Source organism: Cnephaeus nilssonii (genome assembly GCF_951640355.1).
Source record: "Cnephaeus nilssonii genome assembly, chromosome: 20".
NCBI classification, from domain to species: domain Eukaryota; kingdom Metazoa; phylum Chordata; class Mammalia; order Chiroptera; family Vespertilionidae; genus Cnephaeus; species Cnephaeus nilssonii.
The window spans coordinates 40,249,208-40,276,223 of record NC_137091.1 but is presented as its reverse complement, the minus strand read 5'-3'; the positions used below and the strand labels follow the sequence as shown (position 1 = coordinate 40,276,223).

Here is a 27,016-nt window from a genome sequence, read left to right as displayed (position 1 = left end):
CAAATCCCTGGGTGCCTAGTAATGGGCAAAACTGGCCCCAGGGAGGACTTTCCTTCCCTGTAATGTTGCTGATAATGAGGTTTGGACTGCCTGCCCTGGCACTGACCCATTATTAGAGACCATGACCCTTAAAAGGGACACCTGGGAAAGCTGATGAAAATCCTACTGAAATCTCCCCTGAGTCCCCCGCTAAATCCCCACCTTCGGAAAGTAAATAAAATAGCTCAAGACAGAAAAGACAGCCTGGGCCCTCCTTGTGGAACAGACCCCCCTCCCCCGCCCCCGGCCCCATCTTCTTTTTGAGTGATTTTTTTTTTCCTTTTAATCTTTATGAGGTTTCCATTCAGATTGCAACCAGGGGAGCAATGAGCAGCAGCAGCTTGTCCTGGACTAATCCCATTGACCTGTCCCCCAAACTTTTTTGCCCGTGAGCTGACAGCAGCCTCACCCAGAGTCACTTCATTCCCATGTTTCTAGAGAGCCCAAACAGCCCTGCCTAGTCTATCCCCTACCGCCTCTATCCTCAGCCTTTCCTTGTTTCACTGTTCCAAGCTTTAAAAACATATTTTCTAAATCACCTGAACTCATGTTGTGAAATGTTTCTTGCACCAAGTCAAGAACTCACACACTGTAGGCTGGCCTTAAGCAAATCCATTCAGGACCTGGCTCCCTTTCTGGTAACATTTTGAATTTAGAAAGAATGCTATAGCAAAGGAAAGAAATGTAAAGTGTTTGTTTTTAAGAGAATTTAAAAGTGAGTAGTTTTTCCTAATCAGTTGGTTATTTTAAAAAAAATGTTTTTATTGATTTCAGAGAGAGGAAGGGAGAGGGATATATAGAGAGAATCATCAATGATGAGAGAGAATCATTCATAGATTGGCTGCCTCCTGCATGTCCCCTGTGGGGGATGGAGCCTGAAACCTAGGCATGTGCCCTGAATGGGAATTGAACGGTGACATCCTGGTTCATGGGTTGATGTACAACCACTCATCCACACTGGCTGGGCAAGTTGATTATTATTTTATTTTTTTCAATATTAAAATCATTTTTATGCTTTTAAAGAAATTTAAACTTTTTAATGTTTAAAGTATTACATGATTTTTCTTTTCCTCCCATTGACCTCTACCTGGCCACTTCCACACACCAGCACATGCCCTCACCCCACCTACTGTCTGGGTCCATTGGTTATACTCATATGTATACATACAAGTCCTTTTGTTGATCTCCTACTCTCTCATTCCCAGTCTTCCTTCATCGGTTAGACATGCTTCTCTGTCTCTGGTTCTATTTTTGTTCAGGAGTTTGTTGTTCATTATATTCCAAAAATAAGTGAGGTCATGTGATATTTATCTTTCTCTGACTGGCTTATTTCACTTAGCATAATGTTCTCCAGTTCCATCCCTGCTGTTGCAAATGGTAATAATTCTTTTTTTCTTACAGCAGCGTAGTATTCCATTGTGTAGATGTACCACAGTTTTCTAATTTACTTATCTGCTGATGGGCACTTAGGCAGTTTCCAGATCTTAGCTACTGTAAATTGTGCTGCTATGAATATAGGGGTGCATATATCCTTTCTGATTGGTGTTTCTAGTTTCTTGGGATATATTCCTAGAAGTGGAATTACTGGGTCAAATGGAAGTTCCATTTTTAATTTTTTTGAGGAAACTCCATACTGTTTTCCACAGTGGCTGCACCAGTCTGCATTCCCACCAGCAGTGCATGAGGGTTCCTTTTTCTTCACATCCTTGTCAGCATTTGTCATTTGTTGATTTGTTGATGATAGTCATTCTGAGAGTGTGAGATGGTACTTCATAGTCATTTTGATTTGCATTTCTCAGATGATTAGTGACATGAGCATGTTTCCAGAAGTTGGTTATTTTTGAATGACTAAAAAGCGATAAACCAAGAAGAACAAGGGTAGATGTAGAAAGTTAGTAGAGAAGAAATGTTGAGGAAGATATTTTTTGTATGAATGCTAGAACCTGATTATGGGAATATGATTACACTTTAACCTAGCAAGGATTACTAACTATATTAATTAAAATAGACGCTTTACAAACAATGCCCTGTGTAACAGTTGTTGAGACATAGGAAATTTACTGATTAAACTTACTGTCTTCCTTGACTTTGGAATGTTTAGATGGAAATTGTAATTTATAGCATTGTATTCTTATGTCCTTGTTTCTGCATAAACCTTAAGGTTATAGCTTTTAAATACAAAACTAGCAAGAATCAGATTAATAATGAATAGTTATTATTGAGTGTTTCCAATGGGAAATATAGGGGCCATAGTAAATGGCAACCCATCTCTTGGTCAGATGATAATAATTGAAGAGATGTATAGGTTGCCCTAAAACTATGAGTAAATGTCATAGTAGAGGCAAAATACAGAGAATTGAGTCAGATAGCAAAACTTGGATTATAGGTTAGAAATAATCCAGACTGTTTTTCTTAGTGAAGGCCCATGGAACCTGCCTGCCTCCCATTTACCTGCTTTTCACTTTTGAGAAAATTCAGCCTTGACTTCCATCCAAGGTTGTAGTCTTGGCCCATCCCCAATGGTCCGTTGTTCAGCAAGACAAATGTTTACACTAAGGCTTCTTTGGAATTAGCCTTCTTAGCACTGTGGGAGCACATTATCCAATCCAAACGTTGGTCATTAATGCATCCTTTAGATTGACTTATGACCATAATTTGAAAGTGTTGACATAAAAGGTCTTCATACTCAAGTTGACAAGCTCAGGGGACGCCTGCGTTGGGGCTTACAAACTCAGAGATCTACAGTAACTACATAGGATGATCTGAAATGAAAATGTTCTAAAGAAAAGTGAGCCATGGTGGATAGTCATATCTTAGGCCAACCTCCTCCCTAACAAAGGCCAATCTTTAGTTTAACGGAGCCTGTGTACAGTAGCATACCTATGGAATGTTTGTGTAATTTCTTTATTTCCAGACTTCCTACTGCACCGCAGATCCCCTCATTGTTATTGTCATCATGTTAATTGTTAACTGTTAACTATTCAGCACCCATTCATGAAAAATTAGTATGTGTCTACTTGGTTTACTGTTTATCCAATCTCAGAGATTTCCCCACTTTGCTTTCTCCTGCCTTCAAATAGTTCACCAATGGATTTCTTGTAACCCCTTACACCTTCTGCCTTGATTGTAATGTATAAAATAAAAAGTAGAAGTCCAATTTTCTGAAGGATTTTCTCAGTCCATTGAGCTTTGGCTTTCTAGCAATTCTCATCAATTTGGCTCAAGTAAACCCATAAAAATTATCTATAGATTTAAACACTTATTACATAGGCTCCCAAAAATTCCTACACACTTTATGAACCCTCATCTCTTCAGGGCAATCCCTGCTTCTAAGCAAGGGTTTGTCTTTATGGTGACCTGCCCTTACCTTGTATCTATCCACAGGTCTGTTAGAGTTTCTTCCTCACCACAAAAGACACTCTTATCACCCTTATAAATCATAAAATTCAAAGTATTTTTGTTGCTCATTTCTAAGAACTAGGAAATAACAACAAATACCTTCCTATGATATCACATAGGGAGACCGAACTTTTTTGAGGTGGGATCAGTTGCCTAGAGTCCCACAGCCTGCATGTGGACTCAGACATGCCATGTATTGGCACATGGCATTTATATTCCACCCCTTTCCATGTTCCCTCCTATATCAGGTAGACTGAAAGGTTAAATACTCCATTCCCCTACTCCTTGTGATTAAGAGTCCAGATGTTAAATAAACTCAGCCTTTGAGATGCACTTGTGTGTAATTTGAAAGCTGGAAAGGAGATGGGCATCTTATTTCTGCTATTGTGTTGACTAATGGGTGGCCTCTGGCAGACACAGCTCATTCTTTACCTGTGGAAGGGGGCTGTGCCAGCACGGCCTTAAAATCTGACTTCCAGTGCCAACTCTTTAACTTCCATTTCTCTAGCCTTTTAATAATTTTACAAGCATGTAATTCTTTGTGTGAAAGACTTTTCTACATAAATGTTTATGGAACGTTTATCTGAGACCCTGTCTCTCCTTACAAGTTAAACTCCACAACTGCAGGGCCCATGTATTTCCTGCTCTCTGTGGCATTCCCAGGGACCAGCACTGACTTGAATCACCACAGATATTCAGTAAACACTCATTAAATGGATGAGGGAAACCATATAATGGAAGCCTGTCACCCTGTGTGACACGTGCAGTCAGATCATGTTCCTTATCCATCCAAAGGCTTGGTGTCATCCTGGGAGGAAGCCACAGTCCTTTTTACACGGGGATGTCCCAAGTCAGCTGTTATCCCACTTACAGTCAGGAAAGGGGGACAGGATCCTCCTAACAGTGAGGGGTCAGACCGCTCTGAGTTCTTTGCCTGGAAATCACAACCCTCCCCACACTCATCTCTTCAGGGTCTGGAAAGCAACCCATGTTCTTCCTTTTATCACAGATCCCTGACCTGCCAGACATTCTGGATTCTCCATCCCAGGTAGAGTTTCTACCAAGGCAGGAGGGTGCTCACCCTCACCTCAAGGAAATTAGGGGATGACTCCCATCCCCCAGATCTCAGATGTGGATACAGCTGCTTGTGGCCCCTAAAGACATCTCACCAGCCCAGGGTGTCCTGGGGAACAAGGGGAACTTCCTCAGCAGGATGGGAAAGGAGAACCCAGGATCTGGGGTTGCTTCCATCTGAGAGGTGCTAATGGTCCCACGGGGGTCTCACCTCCCCTAACAGAGGAACCTACTGAGTCCCCTGATTGACACTCCATGTGGAGCTCCTCCAGAATCTGGGCCCTGTCGGGAGGCCTAGAGCAGATGACAGACAGGGACACAGATGACTGTATGCAATATCCCAATGCTGTGATGGGAAACTCAGAGGGCATTTTTGGGATCAACCATCCAGGCCAGCACCCTCTCCCAAAAGAGCCATCACCATACCCTGGGTTTGAAAACCCAGAAAGCACATCCTCCTGAAACAGCAAATCCACCAGAGGGAGCAGCTTTCTGGACAATGGTTTTATAATACTCTGGACACAGCCAGGCTTCTCACTGGCCCCAGCATGTCCTAGGATGCAGTCAGGAGGTATGAGACACACAGGGACCGGGCCCTGGATGTTGGGTTCTTAATCTAAAGGTCAAAGCTCACCTCTGTCCAGGGCTCACAGTGAGCTCCCACCTTCTGGATCCTGGTCAGCATTCCTAGTGCAGTACCTGACATTGCCTGCAGGTCTCCCTTTGCTTTCTATGGGGCGATATTGACACGCACTTACAAAACACAGGAAATCCACACTTGATCTGGGCTTTGGCTAAGGAGGTGAAGAAGGAGACCAATTTCCATGCCCTGAAAATCCAATAGATTTTTCTAGGTCCCTCCGTCCTGCCTGTGCTGTCCCACCTGCTCTTTCCTGAAACTGTGAATGAAAAAGGGGCTGTGTGAAAAACCTGATAAGCCCAGTGGGCCCCATTGCATGCCTGACAAGCTCAGTGATGCACAGTGTGGTCTGATCACAAATGCCTAACGGGGCAGGTGATGGCAGGTAGTCATGTCACAGGCCCACAGCTTCCTTAGCAAATGTCAGACTTTACGTTAAGTGAGCCCTTTCCCTGTTCTTATGCATCATGGATAACATACTTTTGACATCACATTCCTCTAGCAAATTTTCTTTGCTAGACCCATTGAAGGCAGAGTCTGTAGTGCCACAATACAAGAACCCATAGCGCTCTTGTTGCCTGGTTCCTGGCAAGCCTCTGTACCTGGTATAAATGTTAACTATCCTGGACCCTCCAATGTAAAAATAATACGTGTTTCTCCATTTTGCTTTTAATGTATTTTTAGAAATCTCCCTGCTATCATTTCTCTCGCTTTCCAATAGATTTCATGCAACTTTTTCATCTTCTCCTTTGATTATAATGTATAAAATAAGTGACAAAACTGCTGTTCTTCTCAGGATTTGAGATCTTGCTTGCAGTCATATGACATCAATTCAGCTGAAATACTCAAAACAATCCTCTACAGGTTTGGACATTTCTTACCTTGAGAAGGTCTAGGGGCAGCTGCTTTATCAGGAATCTCTATGTCGCTCCCCAAATCATAACTGGAACCACACATGGGCAAGACGAGGTGACCTCAAAAAAGTCCCCCAGGTAGAGGACAGAGGCTGCCCGAATAGTCATGGAGGACATGGACAGGGTCAACCAACAAAGAGATGGAGGGTATCCATGAAAATATTTCCCAAGGACCATGGAGGCCACAGCCACCTGAGCTCACACCATAGTCCTTGCTTCACACCTTACCCTTCACACCTGGAAACTGCATGTCCTCCTGGATACCCATGGTGATGTGGACTCTGTCTCTGGAAACAATGGCCAGGCTGGTGACAACCTGAGATAGAGGGAGGGTCCATCTGCAGTCATCACCTAGCTTGACCCCTCCTCACTGATAGTCACCTCTGTGGTCTTCCTGCTGGAAGGAAATCCCATCTTCCCAGCACATTTGAGAACACAGGGAAGACCCAGTGCCCAGCTGAGTTTCTGTATCACAACCAGAAACAATACCCAGTTTGTGGCCTGTGGGGCTCTCTGTGTGGTGCTGGCAGACCTAAGACCAAGATGAAGCAGGGGCCAATGCTGGGGTGAGGGGTCATCCTCTCAGGAGGACATGTGCCCCCCTCAGCTTTGCTATTGCAAGTGGGCTCCACAGGCCAATAAGACCCACCTCTCTTGAGAGCTTGTCAGATGCACAGTCTCTGGTCCACTGCACACTTGCTGAGTCAGAATCTGCATTTTAAGAGGATCTGGAGACACGTCCTGTGCACGGGAGAGGGGCAGGGCTCCCCACCCTCACATCATAGGGTTTCATCCTGGCATCCATGCAAGCTGTGCAGCTGCTGAAGAAGCCTTTCTAAAATGTCACCTGGGCATCCCAATCCTTACAAAGTTTCACAGGAGATCCAATGTAGATCCAGGGCTTCCCTGTGACAATATTCCTGTGGGGGGGGCAGACCTCTTGCTCTGTAGGGAAAAGTCAAATATGCACTGACAGGGAGCTGCGGAGAATGACCAGGAACTAGACGCCTTAGGGAAGTGCTTTACTGGGCATGTGTCTGTCCATGTGTGTGTGTTTGTGTTTGTATGTGTGTGTGTGTTGTCAAAGACTTCAGCAGTTTCCAGGAAACCAAAATACAGAAAAAAGGTAAACTGAACGGGGCAACAGGGTTGGCAAAAATGAGGGGAGGAAAAGGGAGGTCCTGGGCCCTGACCACGCCCTGGCCCACATGACCAGGGAGGTTATCTTGCTCCAGGAGGAGGCTCAGCACACAGGAAGGAGGGACTGCACATCCCACCAGTCTGGACAGAGGTGCCTGGGAGCCTTACTGGACCTCGAGCTCTTCTCTCAGAGGAAGGGTCAGAGCAGGCAGCAGTCACCATGGAGTTCCCTGCAGCCTCTGCCCACAGAGGACTTATCCCCTGGCTGGGGCTCCTGCTGGCTGGTAAGGAGGGGATAATCCCTGGGAATGGAAGGGAGGTTGGGAGTCGGAGAGTGGCCAAGATCCCCTGGGGAGAACAGCACTCTGGAAGGGGAGGAAGGGCTTCTCTTTGGACCTGAGTGGAAGCACAGGGGCACAGAATAGGATGAGAGAGGGTGCTCAGCAACAGCAAAATATCACGATTTGAAAGTGGTGAGGGGCAGGAAAACCTCAATTGCGGTTCATTTGCTAAGTTATTCATCACAGAGTATTGAATTTTGACAACTGACCACAGTAATAACAATTTATTTCAGGTGATAGCAGGAACATTTTAACCAGGGGTGCTAAACATTGTCCCCACCAACTACAAATATGGGAAAATATGAAATGGGACATGGTCAAGCCTGCAAACACTCATTCATGCACCCACAGGTGTTTGCAGCCTATTGCAGTCACTGAGGGGTCACAAGATCCAAAATCCCTTGCCCACTTGCAGCTCACACTATATGGGGAGAAAATAGAGAAGAAGAGATCTACTTGTAGATATCAGGTACCCACAAGTGTCCAAAAAGCGACAGAGCGGGGAAAGGTCAGAGAGTGAAGATAGAGCGTCTTTAGAGGACGTGGCCAAGGAAGATCTTCCAAGAAGGCCACTGAGTGTCAACAGGGTTCTGAGGGTAGTAAGGAGGACAGCACACAGACAGCTGGGAAAGAGAATTCAAAACAGAAAGCATAGGTTCTGAGGTGCTGAAGCAATGGTGGCCATGTTGCTGACCTCGACCAAGGAGATGCACACACGAACTCACACACAGACCAAGGCTGAGAGTTGAAGAGAAATGCCTCATCTCTCCATCCCAATGCTTAGATCAAAATACTGATCAATTTCTCTCTTCCTTTCTAGTCTTCCCTTCTTGTCTTCCCATCTGGATCCCACCCACCACTGCGAAAATTGCTTTTGTCTCGACTGGTGCTGCTGAAGGGCAGGATGTGATTCTACCTATCCGCAATAGTCCTCGCGATAGTACAGCCTTTATGTGGTACAGGGGAACAGAGACGGAGTTCTCTAATTTAATTGGTATATATATATTGGGTTTAGATGAATATCTAAAAGGGCCCGGATACAGTGGTCGAGAGTCAGCAAACCTTGATGGATCCCTGCTCATAAGAAACCTCACTACTGGCGATGAAGGACTCTACAGGGTAGTAGCTCACCTTCAAAATAACCAAAAAGCATATGGATTGGTATCTCTCAGCGTCTACAGTGAGTGATTGATCTCTGACCTCTATGTGTCGGGTGGGGTGAATTCTACTTCACACACAGGACTGCCAGCCCTGGACTCCCCTCCATCTGCCTCTGCATCATGTCCCAAGCTGGGTTTGGGCATTTAGTGCAGGACACACACAGTGGAGACAAACTTCCTAAGGTTAGAGTTCCCTTCCCAGATTCCAGCCCCACAGACATTCGCCACAGAGAGAAGGACCAATTTGATGGGTGTGAGTCAGCATGGGGAGACCAGTATCAGTCCAGGTCCCTGGGCCCCTTTCCTCAATTATGTCCCTGAGATAGACCCTGCATGGCTCTGTAAGAACCTGGCCTGAGGGGCTCCCTGGGTTCTTCACAGAGAAGCTCAGCTTGGGCAGCCACTCTCCAGGCCCAAGTCACAATGTCCTGACTCCAGAGGACCTGGGGAGCCTGTTTCTGGTTGGGTTTTGCCTCCTGGGAAGGGCTGAGTGAGAGCAACAGTTTCCCATGTGCCAGAGGCACAAGGCTCTTGAGCTGGTCACCAGTTGGGGCTCAAACCTAAGAGCCACGTCAGCGCAGAGATGGAGCATGGTCCTTCACCTGAGACTGTGTGTGGAGAGTACAACTGGGCAAGCTCCATAGATTATTAGCTGACTGTTCTGGGTGACTTAGGAGATTCCAGAGAAAGGTTAGTGTCCCAAGGGAGGAGCAGGAGTAAAGATTCTCCTGGCAGCCCAGGAGATTTTCTCGTGAAGTCCATCAATAACAAATGCCTCTCATTTGAGCAGTTTTCCTTCCCAAAATTTATGTCCTATACTGTGAATATTTTATGAGTAGTACTTTGTCAGCCTGGCAGTCAAATATTCATTTTACTTCACTGAGGGGAAAGTGAGGCACAAGGATAAATAGTCCCTAAGCAGAGTCACACAGACCATGAGAAATTGCTCTGAGTCACTTGAGGTCTATCTGCAGTCATAGCCCCATCTTTTCCTCCAATCCCAGTGGCCTTATTAGATGTTTTTGGATCACTAGAGCAATCAATGGCTCATATCCTTCCTTCTTCGGGCTCTCCAGTTCAGAGGGGTAGATTTGGTCTGGGGAGTGATGGCAAATTTAGAATTAATTAATTTTTATTGTGGAACCAAATTACCCTCATAACAATCAGAGTCAGGGCTTAGATATTTGAGGCAGGAGCATGGCCCCAGGTCTGAAGCCCACACTCAATCATTCTCACCCTCTATTTCTTCACAGCGCAATTGAGTGAGCCCATACTCCTAGCCAGCAGCACCACAGTCAAAGAGAATGAGGATGCGGTGGAGATGACTTGCTGCTCAAATATGAGGTCCACCTACTGGTTATTCAATGGTACCAGGCTGCAGCTCAACTGGAGGATGACGTTGTCCCAGGATGATAGAATCCTCACCATAAACCCTGTCAGGAGAGAGGATGCAGGGAACTACCAGTGTAAAATCTCCAACCCCATCAGCTCCGCTGAAAGTGACCCTGTAGTGTTAAAGGTCAAGTACTAGAGATCCTCCTCCCTTCCCCTATGTTCTTAAACTAAAAAAATGAAAAAAAGTACCTATTAGATTTCTTGTGTTGGTGGAATTTGCTTAGAAAACTTGCTGTGAATCAATAAATACTAAAAAATGTGAGCTGGCATTGTCATTATTGTTGACGTAAGGTAACATACCACATTGGATCCCATCTCTGGTTGGTCCCATTTGCACCATGTCCACAATGGAGGGGACACAATGTGCTTCACAGGAATCTGAGCTCTCTCCCATTTCCAGGGAGACATGTGGAGGGTGCCTGGACACTTGTGATGATGGGAGTAGATAAGAGAACACCTATGTGAGATGCAACAGTGACCTTTGTCTTCCCCCAAATTACTAATGCCATCTGGAATATTCCTTTAGTTATGACACTAGACTTATTTGCATAAGTTCAGTAGCACCCTGTCCTCGTTGTTGCTAGAATAGAATTGGAAACATTGGTAATATAAGCTAGGCTTAGCAAATGTCCTAGTTAAAACAGAATTATTAACGACCTCACCTTTTATGGAGCTAATTTTGACCTGATGAAGACTTGTAATCTGTTTGAGAGGAGGGCATCCCCCAAAACTAGAGAAACTGCAGGTGAAGTGTGAGGGTGAGGCCGCCTAACCTCAAGAGGCTGTTAAATCTCCCTTCTCAGGTTTCATAGAAAAACATGCATCAGAGCAAACTATAAGGTGAATGTCAGTTCCTCTGCACTTAGGTTATTAATCAAGCCAAATTGAATGACTCCTGCGATACATGTGATAGGATCAAAATAATCTTCTTCCTTGGAGATGACGTTTGATCACAGGGATGGTGGCTGTAGAGAGAAATGTAATGTCTCCATGGAAAACTCCAGAAGCACAGCCTTCTGGGAGATCAGATGCTAACTCTGTTCAGTCTCTCAGCTATTTTGCATCTATTTATAAATGGCTGGGAACTTGCACTTCTTTATAAATTGCAGGAACTCTGGCAATGCAAACTGGGTCTTGGCTGAAAAGATTAATTGTATTTCCCTCCGCTGTGCAGAAAGTAGCTGTGTTATGAACCAGAGGCCTCATTCTTCCCTCAGAGTCTCTAACCTTTCTTCCTGACTAGGCCTCTTAAATCTACATTTTTAGAGCATTTTCTTTAGGAATGTAACTGCAATTTGTAATTTCACATTCTTTCTCTGTCCTTTTGAAATATACCTAAGTCTACTTAAAAGCTTCTTGCCTCCCGGCTGGAGTGGTTCAGAGGTTGAGCATCAACCCAGGAACCAGGAGGTCATAGTTCAATTCCCAGTCAGGGCACATGCCTGGGTTTCAAGCTTGATCCCCAGTAGGGGTGTGCAGGAAGCAGCCAATCAATTATTCTCTTTCATCATTGATGTTTCTATGTCTCTCCCCTTCTCCCTTCCTCTCTCTGAAATCAGTAAAAGTGTATTTTTTAAAAAAACAACTTCTTGTCAGTGATATGATTCATAGAATATCTGCCTAGAGGGTTTGGGTCCATTCTGTTAAAATTTAATTCTCATCTTTTCTGTGTCTCAGTCTCTGAGGAAGGGTAGGAACCTAACTTGGGTGGGAACATTTGAAACCAAGATGTGAAAAACCTGCTTATACTCACCAGTGTGCTCATATTGGTTGGCCCTTTGTCCTGAACATCTAAAGTTTGCATGTTCAATCCTCGGTCAAGGCATTTATGGGAGGCAACTGGTATTTTCTCTCTCACCTCTCTCTCTCTCTCTCTCTCTCTCTCTCTCTCTCTCTCTCTCTCTCTCTCTCTCTTATCAATAAAAACTTATCCTCGAGTGAGGTTTAAATGTAACAATAATAAAAACCCTCCTGCCAGGATTTCAAGAGTTTTATTTATCTTTTGTGTCAATCCAATAAGCAATCACAGATGCCTGTGATTCCTTCTCCTGTTCTCAAAATCCCCCATCCTTTTATTTCATGGCTGTTGAGGTCAATCTCACTGCCCTATTGCATGGTCTTGAATAAGGACTTTTTTGCCTCCATAAGTTTGTGTGGCTCAAGTTTTACTTTGACATCATCCATCTGTAATTAGCGGAACCTGTCATCTTACCGTGTCAATCCTTATCATATTTTCAAATTTTCCCATTTCTCTCCTTATGTGGCTACAATCCTCCAAAAAATGTTTCCCACTTTTCTTCCTCACTTCTGAGGTGGGGTTCACAGCAGGAGATGGCCTGACTTCCCAGCAGCGCTTCAGGAAACTCTCCCTGGTCCTTCAGTCTAGGTCAGAATCCCAGTTATGTGAGGTCATGATGCTCCATATTTTACCCTTTCGACCATGATCACATGTGTAACTTCTTTATTCATTTATCAAAGAGACCAACCTACTTCTCACCATCTAGTGACACTGCTCTAAGCACTGGGGGTGCAGTATGAGACAGAACAGACAAAATCCCAGTCCTCATGGACATGGCATGCTGTTGGGGGAGTCGCCCAGTAACCACACAGAAACAACAGTAATAATGTGATAGCTCATTAGTGTGAAATAAGGCATGTTTGGGGTGTTTTTATTTCTTTCCATTTAAAAATGTTGGGGCAGCAAAAAGGAGACAAGCTGTGTGGAGGAGACAGAGCTGGAGATGAGAGGAGATGAAGTCAGAGAGGGTGAGGTCATAGCCAGAAGTCTGGCTTCCCTCTGAGTGATGTGAGGAGCCTCTGAAGGGCTCAGAGCCCCAGGGGGAGTAAGTGATCTGTGTTTAGTGAAGCCATCCAAAATTTAGCCTTTCTGAAATTCCTATTTTTGGATATTGATTTCAAGGTTTTATGAAACAAAACTCAGGAAGAACTTTTGACCCATCTGTGCCTCCCCTCCCATTCCTGCCATAGATTCAGAAAGAAAAACCCGTTCCACAATGGAATCAGGATGTTCACCTTAGACTACTTTCCTCAGCACCTCTGTGGCTGCTGGGTGGTGGGCAGGGAGCCCAGTGAGGAGGCAAGTGCAGTCATCCAGGTGACAGGTGAGGATGGTCAGACAAGTGTGGGAAGAAGGGGTCAGTTTCTGTATTTGTTGAAAGGATGGATTCAAGAGTATTTGCTGAAAGATAAGATATGGGGTGTGTGAGACAGAGAAAGAGATTCAGGAAAATTCTGGAGGAGCACATTGAGGTCATAAGTGTGGTGGTGATCCAGGATCTTATGGCATCTTGAAGTGCCTTTTAGATATTAGTTGTCAAATAAATAGTTGGAGAGTCTCAGAAGAAACCAAGGTGGTATCATAGGTAAACACCTAAATAGCTGCCTCACACAACAATTTCTAAACTACAACTAAAACACAGGGTGGACATCATCCAGAACCACAAGAAAGCCTGCTCTATGGAAATTCTACAACTAGAAGGAAAGAGAAAAGCACACTGAGACTCAGAGGAGCTGCAAGGCAGAGGTACTAAGACACGTACGCATAGAGAGGGTGGGCAACTCAATACCTGGCTGGCTTTCTCAAGCGGGAAGGAGACAAATGCTCCCGACTGTGCTGAACTCCAGCTCCAGGCAAGAATCTGAGGATCCAGACTCATTCGGGGAGAAACTGCACTATCTGGCAGCAGACGATATTCGAGGGTGGCTTTCTCTCAGAGGAGCTTGCAGTGATTACCGATTTCTGTGGGACACTAAGACTCAGGGACCTCTTCGGGCAGGGCTGACAGAAAAACCAATGCTGTCTTCTCCACCCTGAGACTCCGCCCTGAGACTCTGCCCCATCCAAGCTGAGCACAGAGGCTTTTGCAAGTCTTGTCTCATAAGGGTGTCTCCAGCACAGAAGTTCTCCAGCATAGACACAGCTGATCCTCACAACCAATTGTCCTGGAGGTCAATTCCTCCCAGTGATACCAACAATAATCAAAGCTAAACTCAAGAAGACTGTGCACACAGCCCACAAATGGGTGCACCAAGAGTGTCCACCTCAGGTAACTGGGGAGGCTGAGTCTCTGGGCCCTATAGGACACCTAGCACATGAAGCCACTCTATCAACTCAGGGAAGCTGAAAAAATGCAGAGACAAAAAAACTAATCACAAATGAAAGAAAAGGAGGAAAGAAAACAACTGGGTATAGAGTTCAAAACCATGGTTATAAGGTTTTTAAGAATTGTCTAGTAAAGGCCGATAAATTTAGCGAGACCCTCGAGGATATGAAAAAGGACCAACTAGAAATTAGCATACACTGACTGAAATAAAAAATATTATACAGAGATCTAACAGTAGACTAGATGATCACAAGAATCAAGTCAATGACTTGAAATACAAAGAAGCAAAAAACACTCATCCGGAAAAGCAAAAAGAAAATAGAATCCAAAAAGTTGAAGATAGTGTAAGAAGCCTCTGGGACAACTTCAAGCATACCAACAACTGAATTATGGGGGTGCCAGAAGAAGAGAGAGAGCAAGATACTGAAAACCTATTTGAAGAAATAATGACCAAAATCTTCCCCGACCTTGTGAATGAAATAGACTTACAAGTCCAGGAAGCACAGAGAACCCAAACAAAAGGAATCAAAAGAGGACCACACCAAGACACATCATATTGAAATGCCAAAAGCAAAAGACAAAGAGAGAATATTTTACACAACAAGAGAAAAACAGTTAGTTACCTACAAGGGAGCACCCATACGACTGCCAGCTGATTTCTCAACAGAAACTATGCAAGCCAGATGGGTGTGGCAAGAAATATAAGTGATTAATAGCAAGAACTTACAACCAAGATTACTCTACCCAGCAAAGCTATCATTTAGAATTGAAGGTCAGACAAGGAGCTTCAGAGATAAGAAAAAGCTAAAGGAGTTCCTCACCGCCAAACCAGTATTATATGAAATGCTGAAAGGTATTCTTTAAGAAGAGGAGGAAGAAGAAAAAGGTAAAGATAAAAATTATAAACAACAAATACATATCTATCAACAAGTGAATCTAAAAATCAAGTAAATAAAAAATCTGATGAACAGAATAAACTGGTGAATAAAATAGAATTCGGCATAGGAAGGGAGTGGACTGACAATTCTTGGGGGGAAAGTGGTGTGGGAGTGCCGGAAGAGAATGGGCAAAAATCGTACAACTATGCATGAGGACAGTGCGGGGCGTAAGGATAAGGGCAGAGGGTGGGTTTGGAACCAGGTGGAGGGGAGCTATGGGGGAAAAGAGAGGAACAATTGTAATAATCTGAACAATAAAGATTTTTTAGAAAGTCATAAAAAATAAATAGTTGGACATCAGCACTAATGTCCAGGTTGTCTCTCTCATCCACTCTCGTGCCTCTAGGGCCCTGGATAATAATGGGTAGGTACATTATAGGAATACATTACAGATTCCAAGAATCGACAAATGAACAATCAGATCCTATCCTGGACACTCATACAAAATATTTCTTAGTGGCTGAAAAAATACAGAGATGCCATAAAGTTACCATGCCTGCAGGGGCCCTTATGAACCCATTTGTTTTTGTAAGTCACATCAGGACCTTTCTCCAGCATTCATGCTGTATGCATTTTGGAACTATATTAAGGTAAGCATGAAAGTGCCTGGGTAATATTGAAGCCTAGCTGGCAACCCTCGGCAAGTGTTCTTCCCCTAATTCCTCAACAACAGAGACGTTGCTGGAGTCCTCCAGGCAGGCAAGAAGCTCACATACTAGTCAAAATTAGGGACATGTACAAACACAAAGAAGGAACCGCTTAAGCAGTGAGTAGTGATGGCATGAACACTAATCTGAGACATGAGTCAGGGTCTCAGGACTCCTAGTTCTTCCTGAACAACTATGGATGATTTGAGTGTGTCAAGGTGCTCTCCAGGAATGAAGAAATTTTTTATTAGCAGATTCCAATGTATCTTTTACTTTTTGTTTCTAATGAGAAGTCAGAAGTGGACCCATTTAGACTGAAAGAGCAATGTTGCAGTATTTTTATGTTTTGTTTTGGTAAGTTAGGTACTCAATGACTAGGTAACTAGATTTGAGCTTTTAGTTCGACTTTTAAACCTTACTTAGAGTCATGATTCTGCTGTGAAGGGAACCCAAGTGTTTACCCCAGATGTGCCTTTTAGGGTATTGATTTTGATATCCTTATTGGGGAAGAAAAGGTTTAAGAAATAAGCCTTGGACCTTCCCACTAAACTGCCTAGAATGTTTACAGATTGAGAACCACCTCCAGGAGGAATATTCACATTTTCTTTGGCATCTCCATGCCAATGTTCCTGTCTTTTGAAGCTTCGAACCACAACCCTCTTTTCCCCTTAGCTTCAGAATAACATATAAGCCTCCACTACTCAATGCTTCCTTTGGTCTCTATTCTTATAGCTCCAGTATATTTGTTCATATATCAGACTTTGTACATTGTCTCCTGTTAATCTGTCTCTGTTAATTTGATTTTTAGCCCAGATAGAAGAATTTAAAAGATGAGAGGAAGATTACCCTTTGTTCCCATAGCTAGATGTTATGATTTCTAGTTAAAGAATAAATAGAAAATACAATGTGGCAGGTATGATGGGAAAGAATGCAGATGTGGCCTGGAGCCTGGAAACTAGTCAGTGAAGCACGTTGCAGGAGATATCTTGCTGGAGATATGAGAAAGATGTTGTCTACTAAGCACAAGATGGATAGATGTTTTCTGCTCTTAAGTTACATCACCTACCCTACCCTAAAATGGGTTGCAGAACATTGGGTTGTCTACATGAAGGCAGACCTCTAGGCCCCAAAAACCAAAGACCCCATCCAGGATGGTGCCAGGGAGAAATAAGTCACATTATGGGTACTTACAGCATAACTGACCAATCTTGAAAACCCATGACTCTGAACCCCAAGTCGTGACTTTTGCCTCTTAAAGACCCTAAATATAAACCACTGTGAGTTCTGGTCTTTGAGCATCAGCTGCCCCATTGCTCTTCATTGGTACCTTTGAAATATACACTTTCTTTCCTTACACTGCAACCTGATGTTAGTTTACTGGCTGCCTAGGCATTAGGAGAACAGATCCCACCTCAGGGTGGACAACAATATGAATAGACTTACAGGCGTGTACCTCCACTGCTCCTGGGATCAGAAACACTGCCTCCAGCCTCGTTTTGTGAGAACAAAGAAGAAGAAAGAGAGAGAAGTTGGACTCTGAAGGTGACTTAGGGCTTAGTGAGTGAGGGGAGTAAAAGTAAAGTCTTCTCAAACTTCCTGAGCTCCTAATATAGGGCGATCACTGACAATATCATAATCACTTCTAGCATTACCCTGCCGGGTAGTTTTTATATGAGCTGAAGGTTTCCTTTTTGTTTTCCCCCATCAAAAACCAATTCTCCAATGGGGAGTCCTACAATTCATTTCAGTTCCGATACTAACTATCTGAAGTGGGTGCAGACCCCACAGTTTCAAGGACAGTAACATAACTTCAGACACAATCACAAATGGGGTGCCTAGGTAACTCACATTTTGGCCTGGTTAACTCCAGGTTTGGAGGTTCCCATCTCCCCTCCGACTTTATAATTATCTAAAAAATACACCCACACAGTACTTAGGAAAGTAATTTGCTTAGTATTACTCGTTTATTGTAAGTATACAATTCACGAATAACTAAATGGGAGATATTGGCAGATCAGAGTATGAAACTTCCATTTTTTTCCCTGAGCGCTCAGCCTTCAAGCATCAACACAAAGTTTTCTGAACCCCATGATTAGGGGTTTTATTGGAAGTATCCTTATGTTGGCATAATTGATGAAGTAATTGGCCATTGGTAATGATCTCTAGCTCCTCTCTCCTCCCAAGAGGTTAAAGGTGAATGAAAAAGGGGCCACATACTCATCCTGATGAGCTCAGGAAAGGCCTGTGTGGGGGCCTTACAAACTCAGAAACCTTAAGTAACCCCACAGGATGGTCTGAAAATAAAACCTTCTGACTTAAAGTGAGTCATGGTGGGTAGTCATGTGCTAGGCTGGTATCTTTCCTGACAAAGGTCAGTCTTTACATTAACTGAGCCCATCCATGAGTTTTGGCATCTACAATAACATACCTTTGGAATGTCAGGGTCATTTTCTTTTTTCCAAACCCCTCACAACTCCAGAGCAGAGAGCACAAGACCCCTCCATGTTATTGTTGTCATGCTAATTGTTTACTGCTAAGTATCTTATACCAACCAATATAAAAGAAGTATGTGGTGACTGGTTTTACTTTTTATCTAATCCCAGATATTCTTTCTATGCCTTGCTGTTTTTTCTTCTACCTCTCCATTCTTTGTCCACTGTGTGTAGCAGATGTTCTACTGTCTAAATATAACCCTGGAAAATCATTCCATGAACCCCAAGGTCATTTCCTACTTCCTGTAGATCTCTTTGAAAAAGATGGCAATTGAATTCTATCCAAGTGATACCATCTCAGGAATACCAATATGTGTTAGTTATGATTTGTATGTTATTTTCACTAGGTTGAGGCATTCACTTGAAGGAGAGCAACAGTTAAAAAGTACACGATGATTGGGGAAAAGTAATGCCTATTGGGGAATTCCCTATGAGTTACAGTGACTGAGGGACACATTTCACTGTTCAAAAAATACAATTCATTTCTAACGTTTGGCCTGTTCTACTAGTATTTTTATTGTGCCTATAACTCCAGTTCCCTGGATTGGTGTAATATAGAAATGATATAATTAAAACTCAACTAGGTAAATTTTCAGAAGCTTTTAATCTCCCTTGGCCTAAAGCCCTCCTTATGGTTCTTCTCCACCTGGAGTCTCTTCTTTGATAAACACATAGCTTTTCTCTTTATTAAATAGTCATGAGTAACCCCATTTATCTAGATGAAGAGACATGTGAATCAAACTTATGAAATGGAGACATTCTGCATTATTATCAAGATCTTATTAACCAGCTTATAAGGACAGATAAATTAGTGACATTTATTTTACAGAAGTGCTCTCAGCACATGAAGACTTCAAAGACTATGACTTATTTTGTCAAGTGGAAAAGACATTAATGAAAGACTCTCCAACATTGTTTGAAGGGACCTTATCAGGTGCCCAACCACAAATGGACATCTGCCCCTGTGTCTGACACTTGCCTCCATCTGTAGTGAACAAAGACTTCTTGAGAATGAGAGGTCACTAACCTCAGAGATCAACAGCTATCCCAAGACACTGACAAGGCCTGTATAACTACAAATTGATTTTCTTTACCTGTCTGTGAATACTAGTGATAATAATAATTACACTTGTTCTTTGGACTTTTCTCGAATATTGTATATATAGCCCAATTTTTAATAAAGACTAAAGGTGTATATTATTAATAATACTTTTTTCTGTTTTCTCTTTTTGAGACAGGATAGTAAGAAGCTAGGGAAATTCCTTGGCAAGTGGAATTAGGCAACTGAGACAGGTAGCTTAACAAACTGGCCAAGAAATTTACAGCCAGATACAGAAGGCCATCAGGGTGGAAAGCCCGGGGTGCCTAGTAATGGGCAAAACTGGCCCCACGGAGGCCTTTTCTTCCCTGTAATGTTGCTGATAATGAGGTTTGGACTGCCTGCCCTGACACTGACCCATTATTAGAGACCATGACCCTTAAAAGGGTCATCTGGGAAAACTGATGAAAATCCTATTTAAATCTCCCCTGACACCCCCACTAAATCCCCGCCTTCGGAAAGTAAATAAAATTGCTGAAGACAAAGAAGCCAGTGTGTGCTCTCCTTGTGGCCCCCCCCCATCTCCTTTTTGAGTGAATTTTCTTTCTTTTAATCTCTATGAGGTCCCCATGCAGCTTGCAACCATGGGAGCAATGGGCAGCAGCAGCATGTCCTGCACTAATCCAATTGACCTGTCTCTCAAACTCTTTTACCCGTGAGCTGAGAGCAGCCCCACCAAGACTCACTTCATTCCCATGTTTCTAGAGAGCCCAAACAGCCCTGCCTAGTCTCTCCCCTACTGCCTCTATCCTCAGCCTTTCCTTGTTTTACTGTTCCAAGCTTTAAAAACATACTTTCAAAGTCACCTGAACTCATGTTGTGAAATCTTTCTTGCACCAAGTCAAGAACCCACACACCGCAGGCTGGCCTTAAGCAAATCCATTCAGGACCTGGCTCCCTTTCTGGTAACATATTGAAATTTAGAAGGAATGCTATTGCAAAGGAAAGGAATGCAATGTGTTTGTTTTTAAGAGAATTTAAAAGTAAGTAGTTTTTCCTAATCAGTTGGTTATTTTAAAAAATGTTTTCATTGATTTCAGAGAGAGGAAGGGAGAGGGAGATAGAGAAATATCAATAATGAGAGAGAATCATTCATAGATTGGCTGGCTCCTGCATGTCTCCTGTGGGGGATGGAGCCCGAAACCTAGGCATGTGCCCTGACTGGGAATTGAATTGTGACCTCCTGGTTCATGAGTTGATGCTCAACCACTCATCCACACTGGCTGGGCAAGTTGGTTATTATTTTATTTTATGTTTTAACATTAAAAGCACTTTTATGCTTTTAAAAATAAATTTAAATTTTTGTTGTTTAAAGTATTACATGAGTTTTCTTCCCCCCCCCCCCCATTTATCTCACCCTCCCGCTTCCGCCCATCAGCATATACCCTCACCCTGCTACTGTCTGTGTCCATTGGTTGTGCTCATATGCATGCATACAAACCCTTTGGTTGATCTCTTATCCTCTCATTCCCTGTCTACCCTCATAGGTTGGACAGTCTGTTCGATGCTTCTATGTCTCTGGTTCTATTTTTGTTCATTAGTTTGTTGTTCATTATATTTCCCCAATGAGTCAGATCATGTGATATTTATTTTTCTCTCACTGGCTTATTTCACTTCGCATAATATTCTCTAGTCCCATCCCTGCTGTTGCAAATGGTAATAATTCTTTTTCTACAGCAGTTTATTATTCCATTGTGTAGATGTGCCACCTTTTCTAATCCACTCGTCTTCTCATGGGCACTTAGGCAGTTTCCAGATCTTAGCTATTGTAAATTGTGCAGTTATGAATATAATCCTTTCTGATTGGTGTTTCTGTTTTCTTGAGATATATTCCTAGAATTGGAAGTACTGGGTCAAATCGAAGTTTCATTTTTAATCTTTTTGAAGAAACTGCATACTGTTTTCCACAGTGGCTGCACCAGTCTGCATTCCTACAAGCAGTGCACAAGGATTCCTTTTTCTCCACTTCTTTGCCAGCACTTGTCATTTGTTGATTTGTTGATGATAGCCATTCTGACAGTGTGAGATGGTACTTCATTGTCATTTTGATTTGCATTTCTCGGATGATTAGCGACATTGTGCATGTTTTCATAAGTTGGTTATTTTTGAATGACTAAAAAGCGATAAACCAAGAAGATCATGGGAAGATTTGAAAATTAGTGGAAAAGAAATATTGAGAAAGATATTTTCTGTATGAATGCTAGAACCTGATTATGGGAATATGCTTACACTTTAACCTAGCAAGGATTACTAACTATATTAATTAAAATAGAAGCTGTAGAAACAAGGCCCTCTATAACAGCTGCTGAGACATAGGAAGTTTACTGATTAAACTGTTACTGTCTTCCTTGACTTTGGAATGTTTAGATGGAAATTGTAATTTATAACATTGTATTCTTACAGCCTTTTTTCTGCATAAACCTTAAGATTATAGCTTTTAATTGCAAAACTAGCAGGAATCAGATTAATAATGAATAGCTCTTGAGTGTTTCCAATGGGAAATATAGGGGCCATAGTAAATGGGAATCCATCTCATAGTCAGATTATAATAATTGAAGAGTTGTATAGGTTGCCCTAAAACTACGAGTAAATGTTATAGTAGAGGCAAAATAGAGAGAAATGAGACAGATAGCAAAACTTGGATTATAGGTTAGAAATAATCCAGACTGTTTTTCTTAGTGAAGGTCCACGGAACCTGCCTGCCTCCCATTTACCTGCTTTTCACTTTTGAGAAAATTCAGCCTTGACTTCCATCCAAGGTTACAGTCTTGGCCCATCCCCAATGGTCCGTTGTTCAGCAAGACAAATGCTTACACTAAGGCTTCCTAGGAATGGGCCTTCTTAGCCCTGTGGGAGCACATTATCCAATCCAAATGTTGGTCATTAATGCATCCTTTAGATTGACTTATGACCAAAATTTGAAAGTGTTGACAGAAAAGGGGCACATACTCCACCTGACAAGCTCAGGGGAGGCCTGCGGTGGGACTTGCTAACTCAGATCTACAGTAACTACATAGGATGATCTGAAATGAAAATGTTCTAAACTTAAGCGACCCATGGTGGGTTGTCAAGTTTTAGACCAACCTCTTCCCTAACAAAGGCCAATCTTTAGTCTACAGTAGCATACCTATGAAATGTTTGTGTAATTTCTTTATTTCCAGACTTCCTACTGCACCGCAGATCTCCTCATTGTTATTGTCATGGTATTAATTGCTAACTGTTAACTGTTCTGCACCCACCCATGTAAAATTGGTATGTGTCTACTTGTTTTACTTTTTATCCAGTCTTAGAGGTTTCCCCACGTTGCTTTCTCTCACCTTCTTATATTTCACCAATGGATTTCAGGTAACCCCTTCTGCCTTCTGCTTTGTTTGTAATGTATAAAATAAGAAGTAAAACTCTCATTTTCTGAAGCATTTTCTGAGTCCATTGAGTTTTGGCTTTCTAGCAATTCTCATCAATTTGGCTCAAATAAACTCATAAAAATTATCTACAGATTTAAACAAGTCTTACATTGGCAGTCAAAAATTCCCACACACTTTACATATCCTCATCACCTGAGGCAATTCCAGCTTCTAATCAAGGTTTTGTCTATTTATTTATTTATTTATTTATTTATTCATTTTTATGGTTTAAAATATTGCATATAGTAATACATATATCTCCTTTTTTTCCCCGTTGACCTACCCCCAGCCTCCCCTAACCCCTGTCGCATGCCCTTATCCCCCCCACCCATAGTGTCTTGTGTCCATTGCTTGTGCTTATATGCATGCATACAAGTCCTTTGGTGGATTTATTTTACCCCCTCCCCAACACTCCCCAGCCTTCCTGCTTTAAATTGACAGTCTGTTCGAAGCTTTACTGCCTCTGTATATATCGTTTTGTTTATCAGGTTATAATGTTCTTTATTTTCCACAAATGAGTGAGATCATGTGGTATTTTTCTTTCATTGCCTGGCTTGTTTCACTTAACATAATCCTCTCCAGGTCCATTCATGCTGCTGCACATGGTAAGAATTCCTTCTTTTTTTATAGAAGTGTAGAATTCCGTTGTGTTGATATAGCATAGTTTTCCAATCCACTCACCTGCTGATAGGCATTTAGGCTGTTTCCAAATCTTAGCTATGGTGAATAATGCTGCTATGAACATAAGGGTGCACATACCCTTTCTGATTGGTGTTTCTAGTTTTTTGGGATATATTCCTAGAAGTGTGATAACTGGGTCAAATGGGAGTTCCAGTTTTCGTTTTTTGAGGAAACTCCATACTTTTCTCCACAGTGGCTGCACCAGTCTGCATTCCTACCAGCAGTGCATGAGGGTTCCTTTTTCTCAGCATCCTCACCAGCATTTTTCGTTTGTTGATTTATTGATGATAGCCATTCTGAAAGGTGTGAGATGGTACTGCATTGTCGTTTTGATTTGCATCTTTTGGATAATTAGTGACTTTGAGCATGCTATCATATGTTTCTTGTCCTTCCCTTCTATCTTCTTTTGAAAAGATTCTATTTAGGTCCTCTGCCCATTTTTTTTATTGGATCATTTATTTTCCTTTTATTAAGTTGTATGAGTTCCCTGTAAATGTTGGAGGTTAAACCTTTATCAGTGATAACATTTGCAAATATGTTCTCCCATGCAGTGAGTTTTCTTGTTTTTTGTTGATGGTTTCTTTTTCTGTGCAAAAGCTTTTTATTTTGATGTAGTCCCATTTGTTTAATTTCTCTTTAGTTTCCATTGCCCTAGGAGCGGTATCGGTGAAGAAATTGCTTTGGCATATGTCTGAGATATCTTTGCTGGTGGATTCCTCTAGTATTTTTATGGTTTCCCGTCTTATGTTTAAGTCCTTTATCCATTCTGAGTTTATTTTTTGTGTATGGTGTAAGTTGCTGGTCTAGTTTCATTTTTTTGCAGGTATCTGTCCAATTTTCCCAACACCATTTATTGAAGAGACTGTCTTGGCTCCATTGTATGTTCATGCCTCCTTTGTCAAATATTAATTGAGTATAGTGGTTTGGGTCGATATCTGGGTTCTCCATTCTATTCCATTGGTCTATATGTCTGTTCTTGTGCCAGTACCAATCTGTTTGGAGAACAGTGGTTTTGTAATACAGCTTGAAATCTGGTATTGATATCCCTCCTACTGTGTTCATCTTTTTCAGGATTGCTGTGGGTAGTCCGGGTCCTTTGTTTATTCCAGATGAATTTTTGGAGAGTTCTTTCTAGGTCTGTGAAATATGACATTCGTATTTTAATGGGGAGTGCATTGAATCTGTAGATTGCTTTTGGTAGTATGGACATTTTGATGATGTTGGTTCTACAAATCCATGAACACGGTATGTTCTTCCATCTGTTTATGTCTTCCTCTATCTCTTTTTCCAGTGTCCTGTAGTTTTCCATGTATAAGTCTTTTACGTCCTTGGTTAAGTTTATTCCTAGGTATCTTAATTTTTTTGGTGCGATGGTAAATAGGATTTTTACTCTCTCTTTCTGTAAGTTCACTATTGGTGTATAGAAATGCCATAGATTTCTTGGCGTTAATTGTGTATCCTGCTACACTTATTAATCATAATAGTTTTTTGATGGAGTCTTTAGGGTTTTTTATGTACAGTCCTCTACTATGATTGTATTGCTGTCAATCTCTCCCTTGATATCCTCCAAGAGGGTTGTTTTTTTTTTAAATGTATTTGGGTGCTCCTCTATTGGGTGCTTTTATGTTTACCAGAGTTATTTCTTTTTGTTGGATTGCTCCCTTTAGTATTATGAAATGGCCTTTCTTATCTACTTTTAGGTCCTTCACTCTGACATCTAATTTGTCAGATATAAGTATTTCTACCCCAGCGTTTGTTTCATTTCCATTCGCCTGAGAAACCTTTTTCCATCCCTTCACCCTCAGTCTGTGTGTGTCTTTTTTTCTGAGGTGGGTTTCCTATAGACAGCAGATATATGGATCATGTTTTCTTATCTAGTCTGTTACCCTAAGCCTTTTGATTGAGGCATTTAATCCATTTATATTTACAGTTATTATTGATAGGTACTTGTTTGTCGCTATTTTTATTTATTTAGCCTGTGTTCCTACTTCTCTTCCTATTTCTTCTTTTTACAGCAGACCCTTTAGCATTTCTTGCATTGCTGGTTTGGTGGTAATAAACTCCCTTAGTCCTTTTTTGTCTGTGAAGCTCCTGATTTCACCTTCAATTTTGATTGATAGCCTTGCTGGGTACAGTATTCTTGGATTCAGACCCTTCCTTTGCATGACTTTTTATATTTCATTCCATTCTCTTCTGGCCTGATGTGTTTCTGTTGAGAAACACCCCCCAGTTGCTAATCATATGCGGGATCCTTTGTATGTAACTTGCTGTTCCACTCTGGCTGCTTTTTAGATGCTTACTTTGTCATTGGTGTTTACTAATCCTACCTAATAATAGATAAATATGCAAATTGACCATACCTCCGACACACCCACAAGCCATGCCCACAAGCCATGCCCACCATCCAATCAGAGCGAGTATGCAAATTAACCCAACCAAGATGGCTACAGCCACAGAGAGCAAGGTTTCCTAGGTAACAGAGGAAGCCAAGCTTTCTGCCTGCCCTTGCCAGGCCTAATTCTCCACTCAAGCTAAAAAGTTTCAATTATAGAAGGTAAACAAATTCAAACAGAAATGGCAGCAGAATGGAGCTTGAGAGAGCAGGCTAGGATTGCTCCCGGTAACAGGGGAAGCAAAGCTTTCCGCACATCCTCGCCGGGCCCACCCGCTTAAGGCTACAAAGTTTCAATTATAACCCCAACAGAAATGGCTGCCAGCCATGGAGGGAGCCCCAGGCTTGGCTCCGCTCCAGGCTACAAAGTTTCAATTGTAGAAGGAAAATAAATTTCAGATACCAGGGCCTCCGCTTGGGTTGCCAGGGGGTGTGGCCGGCCTGCAAACCACCACAGGCCGCTCGCTCAGGCCACCCCACACCCCAAGGGAACCCCACCCTGATCAGGGACACCCTTCAGGGCAAACCAGCTGGCTCCCAGTCCTGTACCAGGCCTCTATCCTATCTAATAAAAGAGTAATATGCAGATTGATCATCACTGCAACACACAATATAGCTGCCCTTATGTGGGTCAAAGATCCTGCCCCCATGTGGACACAAGATGGCCACAACAAGATGGTCAGCAGGAGAGGGCAGTTGGGAGGCACCCAGCCTACAAGGGAGGGCAGTTGAGAAGGATCAGGCCTTAAAGGGAGGGCAGTTGAGAGGGACCAGGCCTGCAAGGGAGGGCAGATAGAAGTGATCAACCCTGCAGGAGAGGGCAGTTAGGGGTGACCAGGCCAGCAGAGGAGGGAAGTTGGGGGAAAACAGGCTGGCAGCGGAGTGGTTAGGGGGTGATCAGGCTGGCAGGCAGAAGCGGTTAGGGGCAATCAGGAAGGCAGGCAGGCAAGCAGTTGGGAGCCAGCAGTCCTGGATTGTGAGAGGGATCTCCGACTGCCCTCGAGGGGTCCCAGATTGGAGAGGGTACAGGCTGGTTTGAGGGACAACCCCCCTCCATGCACGAATTTCATGCACCGGGCCTCTAGTTTAATTATAATGTGCCTTGGCATTGGTCTTTTGGGGTTCATTTTGTTTGGG

The 27,016-nt window shown here is 42.7% G+C and overlaps 1 protein-coding gene across 1 annotated transcript; it reads left to right on the top strand.

The window, feature by feature from the left end:
* The first annotated feature begins 7,316 nt into the window (after nucleotides 1-7,316).
* LOC307116428 (cell adhesion molecule CEACAM21-like) lies at nucleotides 7,317-10,364 on the top strand. The gene is made up of 3 exons (XM_079800376.1): nucleotides 7,317-7,490; nucleotides 8,368-8,727; nucleotides 9,961-10,364. The coding sequence occupies exons 1-3, from the start codon at nucleotides 7,427-7,429 to the stop codon at nucleotides 10,236-10,238; spliced, it is 702 nt and encodes a 233-aa protein (XP_079656502.1). The 5' UTR covers nucleotides 7,317-7,426; the 3' UTR covers nucleotides 10,239-10,364.
* The last annotated feature ends 16,652 nt before the right edge of the window (nucleotides 10,365-27,016 follow it).

Bases quoted from the DNA above. Each gene is read 5' to 3' on its own strand.
- LOC307116428 (XM_079800376.1), top strand. From the start codon at position 7,427: ATGGAGTTCCCTGCAGCCTCTGCCCACAGAGGACTTATCCCCTGGCTG. The intron at 7,491-8,367 runs GTAAGGAGGGGA...CTTCCTTTCTAG, and splicing joins GCTGGGGCTCCTGCTGGCTG to TCTTCCCTTCTTGTCTTCCC. The intron at 8,728-9,960 runs GTGAGTGATTGA...ATTTCTTCACAG, and splicing joins GGTATCTCTCAGCGTCTACA to CGCAATTGAGTGAGCCCATA.